General features: G+C 42.0%; 1 protein-coding gene across 4 annotated transcripts in view; it reads left to right on the plus strand.

The window, feature by feature from the left end:
* Positions 1-2,319: 2,319 nt before the first annotated feature.
* The window catches only part of kif23 (kinesin family member 23), a 47,768-nt gene continuing 29,307 nt past the window's right edge, over positions 2,320-20,780 (plus strand). For 2 of the 4 annotated variants that reach the window (XM_029759533.1, XM_029759535.1), the window contains exons 1-10: positions 2,320-2,424; positions 2,632-2,698; positions 3,160-3,288; positions 4,376-4,481; positions 6,168-6,304; positions 6,494-6,606; positions 8,973-9,143; positions 14,543-14,590; positions 15,043-15,155; positions 17,034-17,155. In XM_029759533.1, coding sequence (XP_029615393.1) covers positions 2,411-2,424; positions 2,632-2,698; positions 3,160-3,288; positions 4,376-4,481; positions 6,168-6,304; positions 6,494-6,606; positions 8,973-9,143; positions 14,543-14,590; positions 15,043-15,155; positions 17,034-17,155 — 1,020 coding nt within the window. In that variant the 5' untranslated portion in view covers positions 2,320-2,410. The remainder of the gene's footprint in view (positions 2,425-2,631; positions 2,699-3,159; positions 3,289-4,375; positions 4,482-6,167; positions 6,305-6,493; positions 6,607-8,972; positions 9,144-14,542; positions 14,591-15,042; positions 15,156-17,033; positions 17,156-20,780) is intronic. The other 2 variants (XM_029759534.1, XM_029759536.1) reach the window with 1 other exon arrangement.

Here is a 20,780-nt window from a genome sequence, read left to right on the forward strand (position 1 = left end):
GCTTATTGAAATTCTCAATTATAGTGGATTTATCGGTGGTGATAGTGTTTCCTAGCCTCAGTGCAGTGGAGGAGGTGCTCTTATTCTCCATGGACTTTACAGTGACCCAGAACTTTTTTCAGGTTGTGCTACAGGATCCAATTTCTGCTTGAAAAAGCTAGCTTTAGCTTTCCTAACTGCCTGTGTATATTGGTTGCTAACTTCCCTAAAAAGTTGCATATCACGGGGGCTATTCGATGCTAATGCAGTACGCCACAGGATGTTTTTGTGCTGGTCAAGGGCAGTCAGGTCTGGAGAGAACCAAGGGCTATATCTGTTCCTGGTTCTAAATTTTTTGAAAGGGGCATGCTTATTTAAGATGGTGAGGAAAGCACTTTTAAAGAATGACCAGGCATCCTCTACTGACGGGATGAGGTCATTATCCTTCCAGGATACTTGGGCCAGGTCGATTAGGAAGGCCTGGTCGCTGAAGTGTTTTAGGGAGTGTTTGATAGTGATGAGGGGTGGTCGTTTGACCGCAGACCCATTACGGACGCAGGCAATGAGGCAGTGATCGCTGAGATCTTGGTTGAAAACAGCAGAGGTATATTTGGAGGGCAAGTTGGTTAGGATGATATCTATGAGGGTGCCTGTGTTTACAGATTTGGGGTTGGGAGTGCCATTTAGGGAGTCCCATTGCTTTAGGACTTGATCAGGTGGTTTAAGTATCAAAAGTAAATGCAAATGTAATCAAGGCGGTGACCCGATCCTGTAGGTTCATGCTCTACAACATTCGCAGAGTACGACCCTGCCTTACACAGGAAGCGGCGCAGGTCCTAATCCAGGCACTTGTCATCTCCCGTCTGGATTACTGCAACTCCCTGTTGGCGGGGCTCCCTGCCTGTGCCATTAAACCCCTACAACTCATCCAGAACGCCGCAGCCCGTCTGGTGTTCAACCTTCCCAAGTTCTCTCACGTCACCCTGCTCCTCCGCACACACTGGCTTCCAGTTGATGGTCGCATCTGCTACAAGACCATGGTGCTTGCCTACGGAGCTGTGAGGGGAACGGCACCTCCGTACCTTCAGGCTCTGATCAGGCCCTACACCCAAACAAGGGCACTGCGTTCATCCACCTCTGGCCTGCTGGCCCCCCTACCTCTGCGGAAGCACAGTTCCCGCTCAGCCCAGTCAAAACTGTTCGCTGCTCTGGCACCCCAATGGTGGAACAAGCTCCCTCACGACGCCAGGACAGCGGAGTCAATCACCACCTTCCATAGACACCCGAAACCCCACCTCTTTAAGGAATACCTGGGATAGGATACAGTAATCCTTCTAACCCCCCCCCCAAAAAAGATATAGATGTACTATTGTAAAGTGGTTGTTCCACTGGATATCATAAGGTGAATGCACCAATTTGTAAGTCGCTCTGGATAAGAGCGTCTGCTAAATGACGTAAATGTAAATGTAATTGCAAAATATACTTAAGTAGTAAAAGTAATTGCAAAAATATACTTAAGTAGACAATCCAAACAGCACAATTTTCTTTTCTTTTTTTATTTATGGATAGTCAAGGGCACACTCCAACACTCAGACCTAATTTACAAATGAAGCATGTGTGTTTAGTGAGTCTGCCGCATCAGAGGCAGTAGGGATGACTTGAACCATTTTCCAGTCCTGTTAAGCATTCCAAATGTAATGAGTACTTTTGGGTGTCAGGGAAAATGTATGGAGTAAAAAGTACAATATTTTCTTCAGGAATGTAGTGAACTAAAAGTTGTCAAAAATATAAATAGTAAAATAAAGTACAGATACCCAGAAAAACTACTTAGGTAGTACTTTAAAGTATTTTTCCTTAAGTACTTTACACCACTGACAATTAAGACTTTTCCAATTAATTTGTGACTAATGAAATGGGCTCATCTCAACACGAATACAAACATACACACTTTTTTGGTAACCATCACTTTAATTTAGGAACAACATTGGAATCAACCACACGGATCAGACATAGTTTATTAAACTCACATTTACTGTAGCTAGATGTTTGCACAAGAACAAACGACAACGGTAGGGGGCAAGGGCCGACAGCCAGGCTGGCTATGTAATGCATGTTCTTCAAATGACTTGAAAATACATTACTAGTGCAAGTCGATGCACGAGTTCAACATATTTGTTAAACTCCTTGTTCTTCGTTTTTATTGCAATTCCCATACATACGCCACACGTGTTTTATAACTTGTCTGTGAGTTACAGCTTCTACCCAGTAGGCGGAAGTGTTGTATAAAGTTCCGGAAATAGTTGGGAGGAACTTCCGTTGGAACAGTCTCCGCTGATTGGTTAAATTTAAACTGTTTTGTCCGCGAGGTGAGTGGAGGGAACGTTCGAACTGGAGGACGAGTCGAAAGAAAATCAAACGATAACAATTCACGATGTTACGACCTACGTGAGTAGAAATGTTACGATTTCAATAAAAATGAAAAAAATATGTATTATTAAAGTTATTTGCAAATAACCATTTACTTTAGACATCTATTTTCGTAATCTAACCTCGTAAATGTGTCGTTAGCTAGGCTAACGCTAGCCAACTAAGGCTAAATTGGCTAGTCGCTAACTTGGTTACCTGTTGTTGGTTTTTCATTTGGTTGCTCAGGAAACCTAAAACTCCTCGTAGACCTGCTCCCAAGAAGCCATCCGGCAACCAGAAAGATCCAGTTGGTGTAAGTAAAAGACACAACATTCCTCGCTAACTAGTCAGCACATTTTGAAAAATGTATCTGCCTCTTGAGTTGATTACTTTGATCGGGTTCATGATTTCCTCAATTCTGGGGTTGGGGTCCTGGTCGAGCTTCATCACATTAAAATTGTGTCCATGGAATTAATCTAATTAGTTAATTGGCTACCTATATGATCCAGCCACCTTAAGCCAATGAAAACCATGTCTGTAAATGTTTGATAATGTGTGTCCTAAATTCCCTACGTAGTACACTCCTTTTGACCAGAGCCCTATGCTCCCTGGTCAAAATTAGTGCACTAAATAGGAAATATGTTGCTATTTGGAAATCAGACTTTATGCACTACTAGAGAAAGAGTTTGGGGACCTCAGGCCATTCCTACAGGACTACTCTGAGGTTCATCACATTGTTTTAGCTGTAGTTATTGTTTTGGTGCTGTCTCTCAGGTTTACTGTCGTGTGAGACCTCTTGGAGTGGAGGATGAGGAATGTTGTATTGAGGTGATTAGCAACACCACCATACAGCTACACGCTCCCGACGGACTCAAAGCCAACAGGAATGGCGAGTTCAAGGAGGTATGTCTGCCTGTCTGAAACCTCTGTGTGACATGTAATTGTGAAATCTTAGCTATTTCCTCTGCTGCTGCTGCTGAAGAAGAAACTGAAACGTGTGAGTTGACAGACACCCTAAGCAGGAGCGCTGATTAACCCTTTACACCCCCGTACCCATATACGGGTTGTACATGGCATATTTGGGCACTGATTAATGCTTAAATTGGAATGCAGTGGCTGTACAGTAAAATGCAATACATGACGACAGAGCTCTGGTTCTGCGCTTCAGGTCGCCGTCACTTTAATAATGTTTACATACTGCTTTACTCATCTCATATGTATATACTGTATTCTATTCTACTGTATTTTAGTCTATGCCACTCCAACATTGCTCGTCCAAATATTCATATATTTCTTAATTCCATTTTACTTCTAGATTTGTGTGTCTTGTGAATTGTTAGATATTACTGCACTGTTGGAGCTAGGAACACAAGCATTTCACTACACCCACAATAACATCTACTACAAATGTGTATGTGACAAAATAATTTCATTTGTATGTGTTTTGTCTGACAGCTGTCCCATCCCTCAGCTAATTTGGCAACTTTTGCAAAAAGAAAAAAAGGTTTTCTGAGGGAAATTCTGGAAAATGAATACGACTTTATGTATTTTGAAAGATGAGACGTTGAGGAATATACTAAATACTGCTTTGATGTCAAACAGTCGCCGCGGCCCCCCCCACACTGAAGGACTCCTTTCTATGCACACCACAATTATCGCTTTCCCTGAATTGCATTGTGAAAGACAACACTGTAAGATCATATTTCATCATTTAGCTAGCCATATTGGCTATATAATAAGCTTTCAAATGATGCCCAGATTGCAATTTATAATGGACCATTTTTAAATTGTGTAAAAACAAATTGTTTAGATGGTGGAGGTAAACAAAACTACAAGTATTCTGGTTCCAAGGGGTATGAATACTTTCTGCAGACACTGTTACCCTGTTTTTCATGTCTGTCATTAAAGCTAAACATGGTGCTGTATGTGTAGTATGAGCAGACAGAAGGCCGTAGAGATTTGGGCTAACAGCCACTTTTTGCTTTGACAGACGCAGTACTCCTTCAAGAAGGTGTTCTGCATTAAGACGTCCCAGATGGAATTGTTTCAGGATGTTGCCAAGCCCCTCGTTGATGACCTCATTCACAGTAAAAATGGTAAGGGGGAAAAAACCGCTTCATAACCCTTTCATCTTCTGTTCTGTTGCCAACAGCTGGTCGTCTGTGATCAGAGGCTGTTTGACAGGAAGATTAACAGGCCCCTGTAGTTTTATACACTGGAATGTTATAACAAGGTCAGGGGTCAATAAAACCATGGGTACATTCAAGTGTGTCTGTATCCATCTCTCTTTCCTGACTTGTACCCTGTATTGGTATGTTTAATGGAGGTCAACTGCATGCATGAGATCTAGACGGGTTGCTTAGCAACAAAACATATGCATGCTCAACTATGGTAAAAAAACAAAACTGGGTTGGCTGAGATTGTTGACAACATGTAAACTATAATTTGTCTCCAATGTTCATTGAAAACAAATACATTTGCGCAATGAGCACTTGTCTCAATACATCGTTATAGTTGTTGGTTACCTAGATAGCTAATTTTAGCCATAATTAGCATGGACATGACATCAGTCAACACCTCAAAACAAGACATGGTATCAACAATGAGATGAAATGAGCCACCTAGGATTTGCAACATGGCAGCTTGTTGTCATTGTTGCTAGCTGTCTGTCTGACCATCCAGAACCATAACAACACATGGCAGCTTGTTGTCATTGTTGCTAGCTGTTTGACCATCCAGAACCATAACAACACATGGCAGCTTGTTGTCATTGTTGCTAGCTGTCTGACCATCCAGAACCATAACACATGGCAGCTTGTTGTCATTGTTGCTAGCTGTCTGACCATCCTGAACCACAACAACACATGGCAGCTTGTTGTCATTGTTGCTAGCTGTCTGACCATCCAGAACCATAACAACACATGGCAGCTTGTTGTCATTGTTGCTAGCTGTCTGACCATCCAGAACCATAACAACACATGGCAACTTGTTGTCATTGTTGCTAGCTGTCTGACCATCCAGAACCATAACACATGGCAGCTTGTTGTCATTGTTGCTAGCTGTCTGACCATCCAGAACCATAACAACACATGGCAGCTTGTTGTTATTGTTGCTAGCTGACTGACCATCCAGAACGATAACACATGGCAGCTTGTTGTCATTGTTGCTAGCTGTCTGACCATCCAGAACCATAACAACACATGGCAGCTTGTTGTCATTGTTGCTAGCTGACTGACCATCCAGAACCATAACAACACATGGCAGCTTGTTGTCATTGTTGCTAGCTGTCTGGCCATCCAGAACCATAACAACACATGGCAGCTTGTTGTCATTGTTGCTAGCTGTCTGACCATCCAGAACCATAACAACACATGGCAGCTTGTTGTCATTGTTGCTAGCTGTCTGGCCATCCAGAACCATAACAACACATGGCAGCTTGTTGTCATTGTTGCTAGCTGTCTGGCCATCCAGAACCACAACACATGGCAGCTTGTTGTCATTGTTGCTAGCTGTCTGGCCATCCAGAATCATAACACACTGACTTCTGCCCCATTTTAAAGCGTGCGCATTGTTTTTGTGACGTTGTCAGCTAACCTGTCTATACACTTGGAACTAAACAGGATGAACTTGGAAGGACTACCTGAACTTGTCCATTAATAACTTGTTTTCCATTGCAAAATGTTTTGCTACGGTGTGCACTAATGTATGTACGACCCTGGAATGTCTTGCCATCTCGTGTTGCATGTCTGTTAATCAGGATGTCTATTCTGTCCCTTCTCCAGGTCTGCTGTTTACCTATGGGGTGACAGGCAGTGGGAAGACCTTCACTATGACTGGGTCTCCAGGACAGGGAGGTCTCCTCCCCCGCTCCCTAGACATGATCTTCAACAGCATCGGCCCTTACCAGGCCAAACGATTCGTAAGAGAAATAAGAAACTTTTAGTTTTTATTTATGTTTTCGTCTTCAAAGCTGGTCTAAAGTCAAGCTGAGTCCATAATACATACCGTGTGTTATGAGCTTACTTGAGACTTGGTTAGATAAATCTCCCAGTTTTGATCCGTATTGAATGGGACAGACTGGTACTGTTTATTCCACTGTGATGTGCAGGTGTTAAAGACGGATGATAAGAATGGTATGGAGGTCCAGAATCAGGTGGATGCTCTGTTGGAACGCCAGAAGAGGGAAAACCAACCAACTGTTGTCCCTAAAACACCTTCCAGGTGAGTTTTTTTATATATATATATAAAGAGGAAACCTGAAACTCAAGTCTGTCTTTATATCAATGATCCTCAAACATATTTTTCCCTGTGTGATTGTAATACTGTATGTCAATGGGATGTGTTTTATTTAGGGCCCTATAAAATTTGCGATGCGGAGAATGTGGACAGAATCAAGACATTAAAACAGAATTAAACAATATTCAAATCTATTGAACTTGGTAGGAAGCAACTAAATGTATTGAAAATGAATACATTTTCCCAAGTTTATCATAAGACATGAATAGAAAGCATCAGGGATTCGTATTTCCTGCAACTATGTAGCCGTTAGCAAATCATGCTAATGAAAAGTCTTCTGGGAGATGGGAAAAGCTTTTCCCAAAAACACATGTGATTTTGCTAATGAAAACCTAAAGAAAACAGTGGGAAACATAGGAATACAATTCAATCATATAGAATCGCAATACTTGCATATCGTACCTGCACCTAAGTATGGTGATAATGTTGTATGGTGAGGTCAACTGTCAATTCCCAGTCCTATGTAATACTAAAGGCTTTAAATGACCACCTGCCAAATGTGGGTAGATTTAGGTATTGGCAGGTAAGAATGTCTATTTCACCAGCCACGCAAAATTGGCTGGTCAATTTGCAGGGCTCTACAGTGAGCATTTTGTAAAATGTTGATTTAACTAGGCAAGTCAGTTTAACAGATCTTTATTCACAATGACGGCCAAACCCGGACGACGCTGGGCCAATTGTGCGCCGTCCTATGGGACTCGCTATCATGGCCGGATGTGATACAGCCTGGATTCGAACCAGGGGACTGTAGTGACACCTCTTGCACTGAGATGCATTGCCTTAGACCGCTGCGCCACTCGGGATCCTAGCATTCCATTTTCATATTATAAACTGGGTAATTCAAGCCATGAATGCTGATTGGCTGACAGCCATGGTATATCAGACTATACCACGGGTATGCCAAAACATTAATTTTCACTGCTCCAATTGCTTTGGTAACCAGTTTTATAATAGCAGTAAGGCTCCTCTGGTTTGTGGTAAATGTACAATATACCACAGCTCTTTGGGCCTTATTGCTTAACTAATACATTTTGTTTTAGAAACACTACAATGCATAGTCATTTTTTTAAATGAAATTATGGCAAAAAAATGTTGCGGTTCTTGGTGGCTTTTGACTGGTTAAATATGTCAGTGGCTGGTTAAATATGTCAGTGGCTGGGGGGATTTGACTGGTTAAATATGTCAGTGGCTGGTAGGATTTGACTGGTTAAATATGTCAGTGGCTGGGGGGATTTGACTGGTTAAATATGTCAGTGGCTGGTAGGATTTGACTGGTTAAATATGTCAGTGGCTGGGGGGATTTGACTGGTTAAATATGTCAGTGGCTGGGGGGACAAAAAGTACATTTTATGCCCTGGTAATACTGTATGGTAAACTGAATGTGTCTGTCTGGTGTTTCCAGGAAGAGGCTGGATGGATCCAGAGATATCCACTGTGTAATACTGTATGGTAAACTGAATGTGTCTGTGCCTACTGTGGCCCCTCCCCCTCGGGCGCGTGCCTACTGTGGCCCCTCCCCCTTCGGGCGCACGGCCTACTGTGGCCCCTCCCCCCCTCGGGCGCACGGCCTACTGTGGCCCCTCCCCCCCTCGGGCGCGTGGCCTACTGTACTGACGTTACAAGCCTGGTTTAGAAATTAGGGGAAAACAATTTATTAGAGAAGAATGGAATAACTTCTTCAATGCTATTTAAGGATATTATCGTGATCATGTTTCACGTTGGATTTATTAACTACAAAAAGGTTGTGTTTTTAATTCTGGTGTCGCTCTGCGCACACAAGCCTGTTAGCTAGCTAGCTCTGGTCCATCATGAAGTAAACTCTAGGAAGTTCAGACATTCAATGTTCCTCCATAGAAGCCGCTCCTCAGGTCTAATTCTGTGGACCTACTTCAGATAATGATGTCATAACAAGGTGCCCCCCAGTGCTTCAAGCCTCCTCCGCTTCCCTCACTTTCTCTTTCCCCACCCGCAAAATGTCAGTCGCATCTCACGCCCTACACCTGTCGGTCGCCCATGTAAACAAATATAGCTCGCACGCGCCACAGCAAGCTGCTCTATCCTCACTGATTGGTGAAGTCATTTAATGTTCAGCTGAAGGTGTGAAAATGATTCTTTCAGAGGTTTAAAATGGAACAGAAAGGGACAATATCAACTGGTACTTTTGTGTGTTCAATCCGGTTCAGAACTTTATTCTTTTGTGGGTCGGAACGGTTGAAAAAAAAAATAATTATGTTTTTGTTCAAAACGGAACGATTAAAATTTTAATTTTGATTCCAATCCCTGGTCTCCAGGCAGAGGCTGGACCCAGAGTTTGCAGACATGATCAACCCGGAGGAGGCCTGCAGGGCGGACGGCGTGGACGAGGACAGTAGCTACAGTGTGTTTGTGTCCTACATCGAGATATACAACAACTATATCTATGATCTGCTGGAGGAAGCCCCCTACGACCCCATCAAACCCAAGTAAGACAGATGGAAATGGATATCCTTTTTTATTTTTCATGTGTCAGTCAGTCTGTAAATATGGCAAGCATAACTAGTGAAATTATGGATTAAAATCCTACCCCAGCATGTTGAATTTCTCAGCATAACCCGAGATGAGGCTAATTCCTAAAATACAGTGCATTCAGAAGGTATTCAGACACCTTGACTTTTTCCACATTTATGTTACAGCCTTCTAAAATGGATTTAAAAAAATCCTCAATCTACACACAATACCCCATAATGACAAAGCAAAAACAAGTTTAGAAATGTTTGCTAATTTATTAAATAAAAAAACGGCTCACATTTACATAAGTATTCATACCCTTTACTCAGTACTTTGTTGAAGCACCTTTGGCAGTGATTACAGCCTTGAGTCTTGTGTATGACGCTACAAGCTTGGCACACCTGTATTTGGGGAGTTTCTCCCATTCTTCTCTGCACAGGTATTTTCAGGTCTCTCCAGAGATGTTTGATCAGGTTCAAGGACGGGCTCTGGTTGGGCCACTCAAGGACATTTAGAGACTTGTCCCGAAGCCACTCCTGCATTGTCTTGGTTGTGTGCTTAGGTCGTTGTCCTGTTGGAAGGTGAACTTTCGCCCCAGTCTGAGGACCTGAGTTCTGGAGCAGGTTTTCATCAAGGATCTCTGTACTTTGCTCCGTTCATCTTTCCCTCGATCCTGACTAGTCTCCCAGTCCCTGCCGCCGAAAAACATCCCCACAGCATGATGCTGCCACCACCATGCTTCGCCGTAGGGATGAGGTCAGATTTCCTCCAGACGTGAAGTTTGGCATTCAGGCCAAAGAGTTCAATTTTGGTTTCATCAGACCAGAGAATCTTGTTTCTCATGGTCTGAGAGTCCTTTAGGTGACTTTTGGCAAATTCCAAGTGGGCTGTCATGTGCCTTTTACATAAAGGCCTGTTTGGTGTAGTGCTGCGGAGATGGTTGTCCTTCTGGAAGGTTCTCCCATCTCCACAGAGGAACTCTGGAGCTCTGTTAGTGACCATCAGCTTCTTGTTTTGGTATCCTTCCCCAGATCTGTGCCTCAACACAATCCTGTCTCTGAACTCTACGGACAATTCCTTCGATCTCATGGCTTGGTTTTTGCTCTGACATGCACTGTCAACTGTGGGACCTTATCTAGACAGGTGTGCCTTTCCAAATCATGTCCAATCAATTGAATTTACCACAGGTGGACACCAATCAAGTTGTAGAAACATCTCAAGGATGATCAATAGAAACAGGATGCACCTGAGCTCAATTTCAAGTCTCATAGCAAAGAGTCTAAACACTTATGTAAATTAGGGATTTCTGTTTTTTATTTTTAATACGTTTGCAAAAATGTCTAAACCTTTTTTTCAATTTGTCATGTTGTATTGTGTGTAGATTGATTGGGGGGGGGGGGGGGGGGGGGGGAATTATTGAATCCATTTTAGAATAAGGCTTTGAAGTAACAATGTGGGGAAATGAAAGGCGTCTGAAAACTTTCTGAATACACTGTGATGCTCATACTAGCGATCTCTGAGCAGAGTTGAAAGGCAGTAGTTTCTGGACCTACCAGCTACTGTATATACCGAGCCTTAAGATACTAAGACAGCTTGACCTATTCCACATTTTGTTGTTACATCCTGAATTCAAAATGGATTACATTTGGGGGTTTTTCTCACCCATCTACACACAATACCCCATAATGACAAAGTGAAAACATGTTTTTTGAAATTTTTTATCAAATGTATTTTAAGATTAAATACAGTAATCTAATTTGCATAAGTATTCACACACCTGAGTCAGTACTTTTGTAAAAGCACCTTTGGCAGTGAGTCTTGCTGGTTAAGTCTCTAAGAGCTTTCCACACCTAGATTGTGCAACATTTTCCAATTATTCTTTACAAAATTAATCAAGCTCTGATAAATTGGTTGTGAATCATTGCTAGACAACCATTTTCAGGTCTTGGCGTAGTATTGACTTAAATCTAACTCGGCCACTCGAACATTCACTGTCTTCTTGGTAAGCAACTCCAGTGTACATGTGGCCTTGTGTTTTAGGTTAATGTCCTGCTGAAAGGTGAATTCATCTCCCAGTGTCTGGTGGAAAGCAGACTGAACCAGGTTTTGCCTGTGCTGAGCTCAATCTTTTTATTTATATATATATATATATATATATATATATATATATATATATATATATATATAATTATTTCTTTATTTTTATCCTGAAAAACTCCCCAGTCCTTAACGATTACAAGCATACCCATAACATGATGGCGTCACCACTATGCTTGAAAATATGGAGAGGAGTAGTCAGTAATGGGTTGTATTGGACTTTTAATTGAGGATAAAAAAATTATTAATTTGCCACATTTTTGCAGTATTACTTTAGTGCCTTATTGCAAACAGGATGCATGTCTTGGAATATTTCTGTTCTGTATAGTCTTCCATCTTTTCACTCTGTCCTTTTTAGGTTAGTTTTGTGGAGTAACTACAATGTTGTTGATCCATCCTCTGGAGAAAACTATCACAGCCATTAAACTCTAACTGTTTTAAAGTCACCATTGGCCTCATGGTGTAATGCCTGAGCGATTTCCTTCCTCTCCAGCAACTGAGTTAGGAAGGAATCTTTGTAGTGATACACCATCCAAAGTGTAATTAATAACTTCACCATGCTCAAAGGGATATTCAATGTCTGCTTTTTATTTTATCTACCAATAGGTGCCCTTCTCTGCGAGGCATTGTAAAACCGCCCTGGTCTTTGTGGTTGAATCTGTGTTTAAAATTCACTGCTCAACTGAGGGACCTTACAGATAATTGTATGTGTGGGGTACAGAGATGAGGTAGTTATTCACAAATCATGTTAAACACTTATTGCACAGAGTGAGTCCATGCGACTTATTATGTGACTTGTTAAGCACATGTTTACTCCTGAACTTATTTAAGCTTTTCACTTTTTAAATTTTTTTGTACAAATTTCACTTTGACATTATGGGTTATTGTGTGTAGGCCAGTGACCATTTTAATCCATTTTAAATTCAGGCTGTAACAACAATGTGGAAAAAGTCAACGGGGTGTGAATACTTTCTGAAAGGCACGGTATACAATTTCTACAGTGTTGAACATTTTCAAGAGCACCAGTGTTCTTCCTCACTGAGAAATAGAAAAAATATGGAACTACCCAGACTGCCTAGTGCTGGCCTTCTGAGCAACTGGGGCAAGGACCTTGGTTACGCAGGTGACCAATGTTGGATTCGGGGGTAAACTTTGAACATTGAGATTCTAAAGACATGATAGATCAGAAGCAGTGTGTGTATATAAAGAAGTGAAAGAGGGTTTTATGACAGAAGGTAATAGTTCTCTGTAGAAAGACAGATGGTTTTGGAATGTGTTGGGTGGACGGGAGGAGGTCACAGAATTTCTATAGGGGAAGCGGATGGACATCTATGGATTAGGTGAAGGAGGGGTTGAGGTCAGATCCCCTGAAGGGAGTAATAAGGGTTTACTATCCTCTTCCTGTGGAACCATAACATGTAAGGATTGTAGAGAGGGAGGTGTGTCTTAAGTGGGATGTATATACCTGTGATGGTGAGAAATGTTTTGCTGTCTGAATACAGCTGTACAGAACCTTTGGGAAGAATTTAAACTTGGTTAAAGCTTCTCTAGTGTCCGTGAGTTATTTACTCTGGAAAAATTAGAATCTGAACACCAAGAACTGTGACCATTCTGACAGAACTAGTTCCTTGGCTGAGATGGGAGAACCTGCCAGAAGGTCAAGTCTCTACAGCACTTCACCAATCTGGCCTTTTAAGGAGAGTGACCAGACGGAAGCCACTCCTGGGGGAAAAAGGCACATGACAGCACGCCTAGAGTTTACAAAAAGGCATGAGAAAGAGGAAGCCTGAGATCATAAGGTACAAGATTGTGATCTGATGAGACAAATTTGATGTATTTTGCCTGATTGCAAAGTGCTATGTTTGGAGAGAACCAGGCACAGCTCATCACCCATCTAACACCAGGGACTGGGAGACTGGTGAGGATAGAGGGAACAATGAATGGAGCCAAATGCAGGAAAATCCTTAATGAGAACCTACTTCAGAGTGCAAACGACCTTAGACTGGGGGCGAAGATTTACGCACCAACAGGACAATGACCCCAAGCATACAGCCAAAGCAACGCTGGAATGGCTTCAGAACAAGAATTGGAAAGTCTTTGAGTGGCCCAGCGAAAGCAGAGACTTGAATCCCATTGAAAATCTATGGAAAGACTTGAAGATTGCTGTTCACCGCCTCCCCCCATCTAACTTAACAGAGCTTGAGAAAATCTACAAGGAAGAATGGGAGGAAATCCCCAAATCCAGATGTGCAAAGCTGATACAGACATACCCAGGACGACTCAGGGCTGGTACAGACATACCCAGGACGACTCAGGGCTGGTACAGACATACCCAGGACGACTCAGGGCTGGTACAGACATACCCAGGACGACTCAGGGCTGGTACAGACATACCCAGGACGACTCAGGGCTGGTACAGACATACCCAGGACGACTCAGGGCTGGTACAGACATACCCAGGACGACTCAGGGCTGGTACAGACATACCCAGGACGACTCAGGGCTGGTACAGACATACCCAGGACGACTCAGGGCTGGTACAGACATACCCAGGACGACTCAGGGCTGTAATCCCTGCCAAAGGTGCTTCTAAGAAGTACTCACTCAGGGGTGTGAATACTTATGCAAATTAGATTTCTGTATTTCATTTATATATAAAAAAATGTAAACATTACTAAACTTCTTTTCACTTTGTCATTATGGGGTATTGTGTGTAGATAGGTGAGAGAGAACAATTATTTAATCCACTTGGAATTCAGGCTGTAGCACAACTGTGGAATAAGTCAAGGGGTATGAATAATTTTGGAAGGCACTGTATGATATTGCTTCAAATTAGAGTAGGAGCTATTTCCTGGTCCTACTAGAGTAGTAGCTGTTTCCTGGTCCTACTGGCTACTGTAAGGTATAGTTTCCTACTAGAGTAGTAGCTATTTCCTGGTCCTACTAGAGTAGTAGCTATTTCCTGGTCCAACTAGAGTAGGAGCTATTTCCTGGTCCTACTAGAGTAGGAGCTATTTCCTGGTCCTACTAGAGTAGGAGCTATTTCCTGGTCCTACTAGAGTAGGAGCTATTTCCTGGTCCTACTAGAGTAGGAGCTATTTCCTGGTCCTACTAGAGTAGGAGCTATTTCCTGGTCCTACTAGAGTAGGAGCTGTCTCCTGGTCCTACTAGAGTAGGAGCTGTCTCCTGGTCCTACTGGCTACTGTAAGGTATAGTTTCCTATCAGAGTAGTTATTGCAGTCAGATGAAAATGTTCCTATGTTCCTTACTTTGTTAGGTGGAATGGTGGAGGTACTCCTCAGAGGCAGCCCAACCAAGAGTTCATGTATGTCACATATATAGAGCATTCTCATTTAGCTACATGTCTAATATATATACCCTAATACAGAAGCTTGAATGTTGCAACCTGGAAGTGTTCATTTAGTTGTATGGAATTGTTTGTTGTGCTTTGTAGTAGTGGAACTGCTTCATTTAATCATGTTGAATGCTCTGTTGCTTTGTTTGGTATGTTGCTTGTCTTTATGTTGCTTTAGTCTTGACTGTCTAATGCTTTCTGTGGCTGTCATAATACACTGCATTAGTCTGGTTCCAGATCTGTTTGTTCTGTTACGAATGACCATAGTTGTTGGCCAGATGACACAAACAGATCTGGGACCAGGCTAGCTCAGCAATATCAGTCAGTTGACACTCTGTCTGTCTCTGTAGACCTCCCCAGTCTAAGCTCCTAAGAGAGGACCAGACTAGCTCAGTCAGTTGACTCTCTGTCTCTCTCTGTAGACCGCCCCAGTCTAAGCTCCTAAGAGAGGACCAGAACCACAACATGTACGTGGCCGGATGCACCGAGGTAGAAGTTAAGTCTACAGAAGAGGCCTTTGAGGTGTTCTGGAGAGGTAAGATTGTCTCAAACCTTCACTAAACATGTAATCAATTACATTTTATTCAAGGGCGCAGCCCAATTCTGACCATTTTGCACAATTATTGGGGGGGAGGGATTGGTCTGTCTGTATATGCAGCCATTAACCTCTCTGGGATTTGTGGGATGCTTGCGTCCCACCTCGACAACTGCCAGTGAAATTGCAGGGCACCAAATTCAAACAAATCTCATAATTAAAATTCCTCCAACATACAAGTATTATACACCATTTTAAAGATAAACTTCTTGTTAATCCAACCACCGTGTCCGATTTCAAAAAGGCTTTACGGCGAAAGCACACCGTGCGATTATGTTAGGAGAGCACCAAGCCACAAAAAAACATAGACGTTTTCCAGCCAAGGAGAGGGCTCACTAAAGTCAGAAAAGGCGATTTAAATGAATCACTAACCTTTGATCTTCATCTGGTGGCACTCCCAGGACTCAATGTTACACAATAAATGTGTGTTTTGTTCAATAAAGTCCCTCTATGTCCAAAAACCTCAGTTTTAAATTGCTGCGTTCAGTAATGCATTGTCTCAAATAACATCCGGTGAAATTGCAGAGATCCAAATCAAATTACAGATATACTCATCATAAACATTGATGAAAGATACAAGTGTTATACATAGGTTTAAAGAAACTTCTTGTTAATGTAGCCACTGTGTCAGATTTCAAAAAGGCTTTACGGCGAAAGCAAACCATGCGATTATCTGAGGATAGCACCCCATCAAACAACACAGACAATCATATTTCATCCCGCCAGACAAGAGACAACTCAGAAATAACAATATAATTCATGCCTTACCTTTTGAAGAGATCTTTTGTTGGCATTCCAATATGTCCCATAAACATCACAAATGGTCCTTTTGTTCGATTAATTCCATCGTTATATCTCCAAAATGTCCATTTATTTGGCGCGTTTGATCCAAAAAAACACTGGTTCCAACTCGCGCAACATGACTACAAAATATCTAAGTTACCTGTAATCTTTGTCCAAACATTTCAAACAACTTTCCTAATACAACTTTAGGTATTTTTTTAGCGTAAATAATCGATAAAATTTAAGACGGGATAAACTGCGTTCAATAGTGGATAAAAACAAAAGTGGGGCGAGCTTTCAGGTCACGCGCCCCAACCACAACAGTACACTTCACTCGACCCTCGTTCTGAACTGCCTTACTTCTTCATTTCTCAAAGGAAAAACATCAACCAATTTCTAAAGACTGTTGACATCCAGTGGAAGCGATAGGAACTGCAAGCAAGTGCCTTAGAAATCTAGATCCCCATAGAAAACCCATTGAAAAGAGTGACCTCAAAAAAAAAAAATCTTGGTTGGTTTGTCCTCGGAGTTTCCTGCCAAATAAGTTCTGTTTTTCTCACAGACATCATTCAAACAGTTTTAAAAACCTTAGTGTTTTATATCCACATCTACCAATTATATGCATATCCTAGCTTCTGGGCCTGAGTAGCAGGCAGTTTACTTTGGGTATGCTTTTTATCCAGACGTGAAAATACCGCCCCCTAGCCTAGAGAGGTTAAAGCCCTTTTTTACAGCAATACTGTTTTCTTAAAGTGCTTTACTCATCCTAGCCACCCAGAGACCAAGTAACATTTGTATACTATCACAACCCATCCATTCTGGGTTTGACCTGGGCCCTATCGTGTTCTTGAGTAGGTAATTGAGGTTGGTTGGGTGATTTGGTCGAACTTGATCTCCCGTTTCCTTGTTTATAAGTTGGAAGAAGAGGCATATAGCCAACACTCAGCTCAACAGAGGGTCCAGTCTCTCCCACAGTGTGACGTTGTATTGATGGTAGGTTGACTGTCTGGTTGACTGTGTCTGGTTATGTTACAGGACAGAAGAAGAGGCGTATCGCCAACACTCAGCTCAACAGAGAGTCTAGTCGCTCCCACAGTGTCTTCATCATCAAACTGGCCCAGGCCCCTCTAGATGCAGATGGGGACAACATCTTACAGGTAATATCATATATATATATATATATATATATATATATATATATATGGCCCTTTTATCTCATATCCTTCTCTTCAATGGAATCAGACAAGAATCCCACTTCTTAACCACTCTGTTGGTCTGACCAATCGGAATCCATGTTTCAAGATTGTTTTGATCACGTGGACTGGGAAATGTTCCGGGTCACCTCTGAGAATACCATCGACGGGGTTCATCAGGAAGTGGATAGAGGATGTTGTTCCTACTGTGACTGGGTTCATCAGGAAGTGGATAGAGGATGTTGTTCCTACTGTGACTGGGTTCATCAGGAAGTGGATAGAGGATGTTGTTCCTACTGTGACTGGGTTCATCAGGAAGTGGATAGAGGATGTTGTTCCTACTGTGACTGGGTTCATCAGGAAGTGGATAGAGGATGTTGTTCCTACTGTGACTGGGTTCATCAGGAAGTGGATAGAGGATGTTGTTCCTACTGTGACTGGGTTCATCAGGAAGTGGATAGAGGATGTTGTTCCTACTGTGACTGGGTTCATCAGGAAGTGGATAGAGGATGTTGTTCCTACTGTGACTGGGTTCATCAGGAAGTGGATAGAGGATGTTGTTCCTACTGTGACTGGGTTCATCAGGAAGTGGATAGAGGATGTTGTTCCTACTGTGACTGGGTTCATCAGGAAGTGGATAGAGGATGTTGTTCCTACTGTGACTGGGTTCATCAGGAAGTGGATAGAGGATGTTGTTCCTACTGTGACTGGGTTCATCAGGAAGTGGATAGAGGATGTTGTTCCTACTGTGACTGGGTTCATCAGGAAGTGGATAGAGGATGTTGTTCCTACTGTGACTGGGTTCATCAGGAAGTGGATAGAGGATGTTGTTCCCACTGTGACTGGGTTCATCAGGAAGTGGATAGAGGATGTTGTTCCCACTGTGACTGGGTTCATCAGGAAGTGGATAGAGAATGTTGTTCCTACTGTGACTGGGTTCATCAGGAAGTGGATAGAGGATGTTGTTCCTACTGTGACTGGGTTCAGCAGAGGATGTTGTTCCTACTGTGACTGGGTTCATCAGGAAGTGCATAGAGGATGTTGTGGGAGGAGAGGAGGTGAAGGCCCTGGTGGAGTGGTAGCAGGAAAATAATCTCTCCCTCAACGTCAAACAAAACGAAGGAGTTGATCGTGGACTTCAGGACACAGCAGAGGGATCCACGGCCATCAGACTGTTAAATAGTCACCACTAGCCAGCACCCGCCCACTACCCAGCCCTGAACTTTAGTCAGTGTTACTACCCAGCCCTGAACTTTAGTCAGTGTTACTACCCAGCCCTGAACTTTAGTCAGTGTTACTACCCAGCCCTGAACTTTAGTCAGTGTTACTCGCCAGCCCTGAACTTTAGTCAGTGTTACTACCCAGCCCTGAACTTTAGTCAGTGTTACTACCCTGCCCTGAACTTTAGTCAGTGTTACTAGCCGGCTACCACCCTGTACCAGGCATAAAATGAACACCTGCCAAATGCGGGTAGATTTAGGTATTGACGTGTAAGAATGTCTATTTCACCAATGACGTTGCTGGGTGGTCAATTTGTAGGGCTCTACAGTGCGAGCATTACATTCGCAAACAAAAATAGTCAAGTATGAGTGAGTTGCGATTTTTGTAGTATAATGCCGCAGTAGCTGTTTTCAAAGTGTTTCTGCTGTTTTGTTTCATAGCTGCTAATCTCTTGGCTATTTACATTGTTTAGTTTACAAGCGCTGTTGTTAATTTAAAATGGGCTACGACACCCGAAAGCATGATTTGTGTCAGAGGATCAGTAGCTTGTCAAATTTAAAACCGGTGGATTGTTTTAAGGGCCCCTCCAATTAGGGCAGAGCCCGGGGCGAATACTAAATCAGACTATTGATTGTTGAGTTGCGACTGTCAGTGAAAAGCAAACCGACCAAGCCAGGCATATCGCAATGTTTGGAAAATACAATCGCGGGAAAAACTTTTGTTATACAAATTCTCCACTTAATTGAGCGAAAAAGTATTTTATCTTATTGGCACCAGAGGAGAACATGGGCCATATCCCCTGTGAGTGTGCAATATTCACTGGCATTATCATTGGGCTAGTTCCACTTTTTTGTTTTGTTTTTGGACATTAATTTCCTCCTCCAGGTCAGATGTACGTTGTATTGTATTTATATCCACTTTTTGTAGGGCGATTTTTATTTTTTTATTTTATATTTTATTATTTTATATATATATATATATCATTTTTTTATAGATATAGAGAGATAGGACCACGTTGTTAGTATCAGCAGAGTAGACTAGCCTGTAATTTGTTCTATTAAATACTCTGCTAATGTTTCCAGCCATGTAGAATTGCATGAAATGTGTTTTATAAGAGGCCAACATTTTCCTGTGCAAAGGAAATGGATGAAATGTTAGGCTGATATAGTCTAGGCCTAGTCTTTCCTGCGAACAGTGATTGAATTATATTATCAGCCTAAATTATGACACCAACCTAATAATCACATTAGGAATAGTAGGCTAACTTGCATAATTCTGAAAATGCGTGGATGCATGGACACTTTTATTATAAAGGTGAATTTTTATGGTGAAAATTTCCTTTCCCAAACTTGAAACCCACTCGTCGCCTATGTTAAAATACCTGTCCTAATTTACTTTTCCTCAGCCAACAAGACGAGTAATGAACAGCTAAATCAATAACCTATGTCAACCTACTATCCCCCATAGTACAAAAGTTGACCTGTTTTATTGGTCAGCTTGTTGTTCCTTGCAAGAAAGAAATAGCCTATTCCAAACAGACTCTCGGACCGTTGTGGAGCGGCAGATCCCAAAACGTTAAAAGCATTCTGGCTCGAGCATCAGATCGTTTAGCATAAAATGTTGATGAACTTATTATTTCTTCACATTGTAAATGCAGCAATGTGCATAAAGCAGTAGGCTACGAGAGAATTTGTAGCTTTTTTTTTTTTATCGTTGCCATTTAAAAAAAAAAATTTTTACACACGATTGCCTTTAGAATTGTTGCACAATGAGTGGGCTTATGAAAGCATGTTTCACTCCAGCAGCAAGAAACAGCTGTTTTGAGCCGTGGCAGCGGCTGTTTTGAGCTCTACATCCGCTGGCATTTCAATCAATGAAGAGGCTAAAATTCATTATTTCGCAATGGGATTTTTCCCCCCTTCGACCCGAACAATTGGCAGTCGCCAATTTTATTTATCGGCAAACATAAATAACATCCAAAAGCCAGCTATTACCGGCTAATGGAAACCGTGCTATGTGCATAGTCATTGGACACTGGTCACTTTAATAATGTTTACATCAGGCATTCCCAAACTTTTTTTGTCCCGTGACCCCATTTTGATATCGAGAAAATTCTGTGACCCCAACCATGTGGAAAAAAATTGTTAACAGCAGTCAATGTTTACTTTTTTATTTGGGGGCTACAGCAGCCAATTGAAAAACATGAACAGTATTTCTGATTGTCTTCTCAACTCACCATCACATACTGTAAATGTGGAGCTATGATGATAGTCAATTTCAAACTAGTCTGACATAAGATGCATTATCTCACCACCACTAATGAGATGGGTGTGGCTTGATGCATGTCTCGTCAGAGCTTCTCAAAGTC

The sequence above is a fragment of the Salmo trutta genome, chromosome 7 (assembly GCF_901001165.1).
Source record: "Salmo trutta chromosome 7, fSalTru1.1, whole genome shotgun sequence".
In the NCBI taxonomy this organism is placed as follows: domain Eukaryota; kingdom Metazoa; phylum Chordata; class Actinopteri; order Salmoniformes; family Salmonidae; genus Salmo; species Salmo trutta.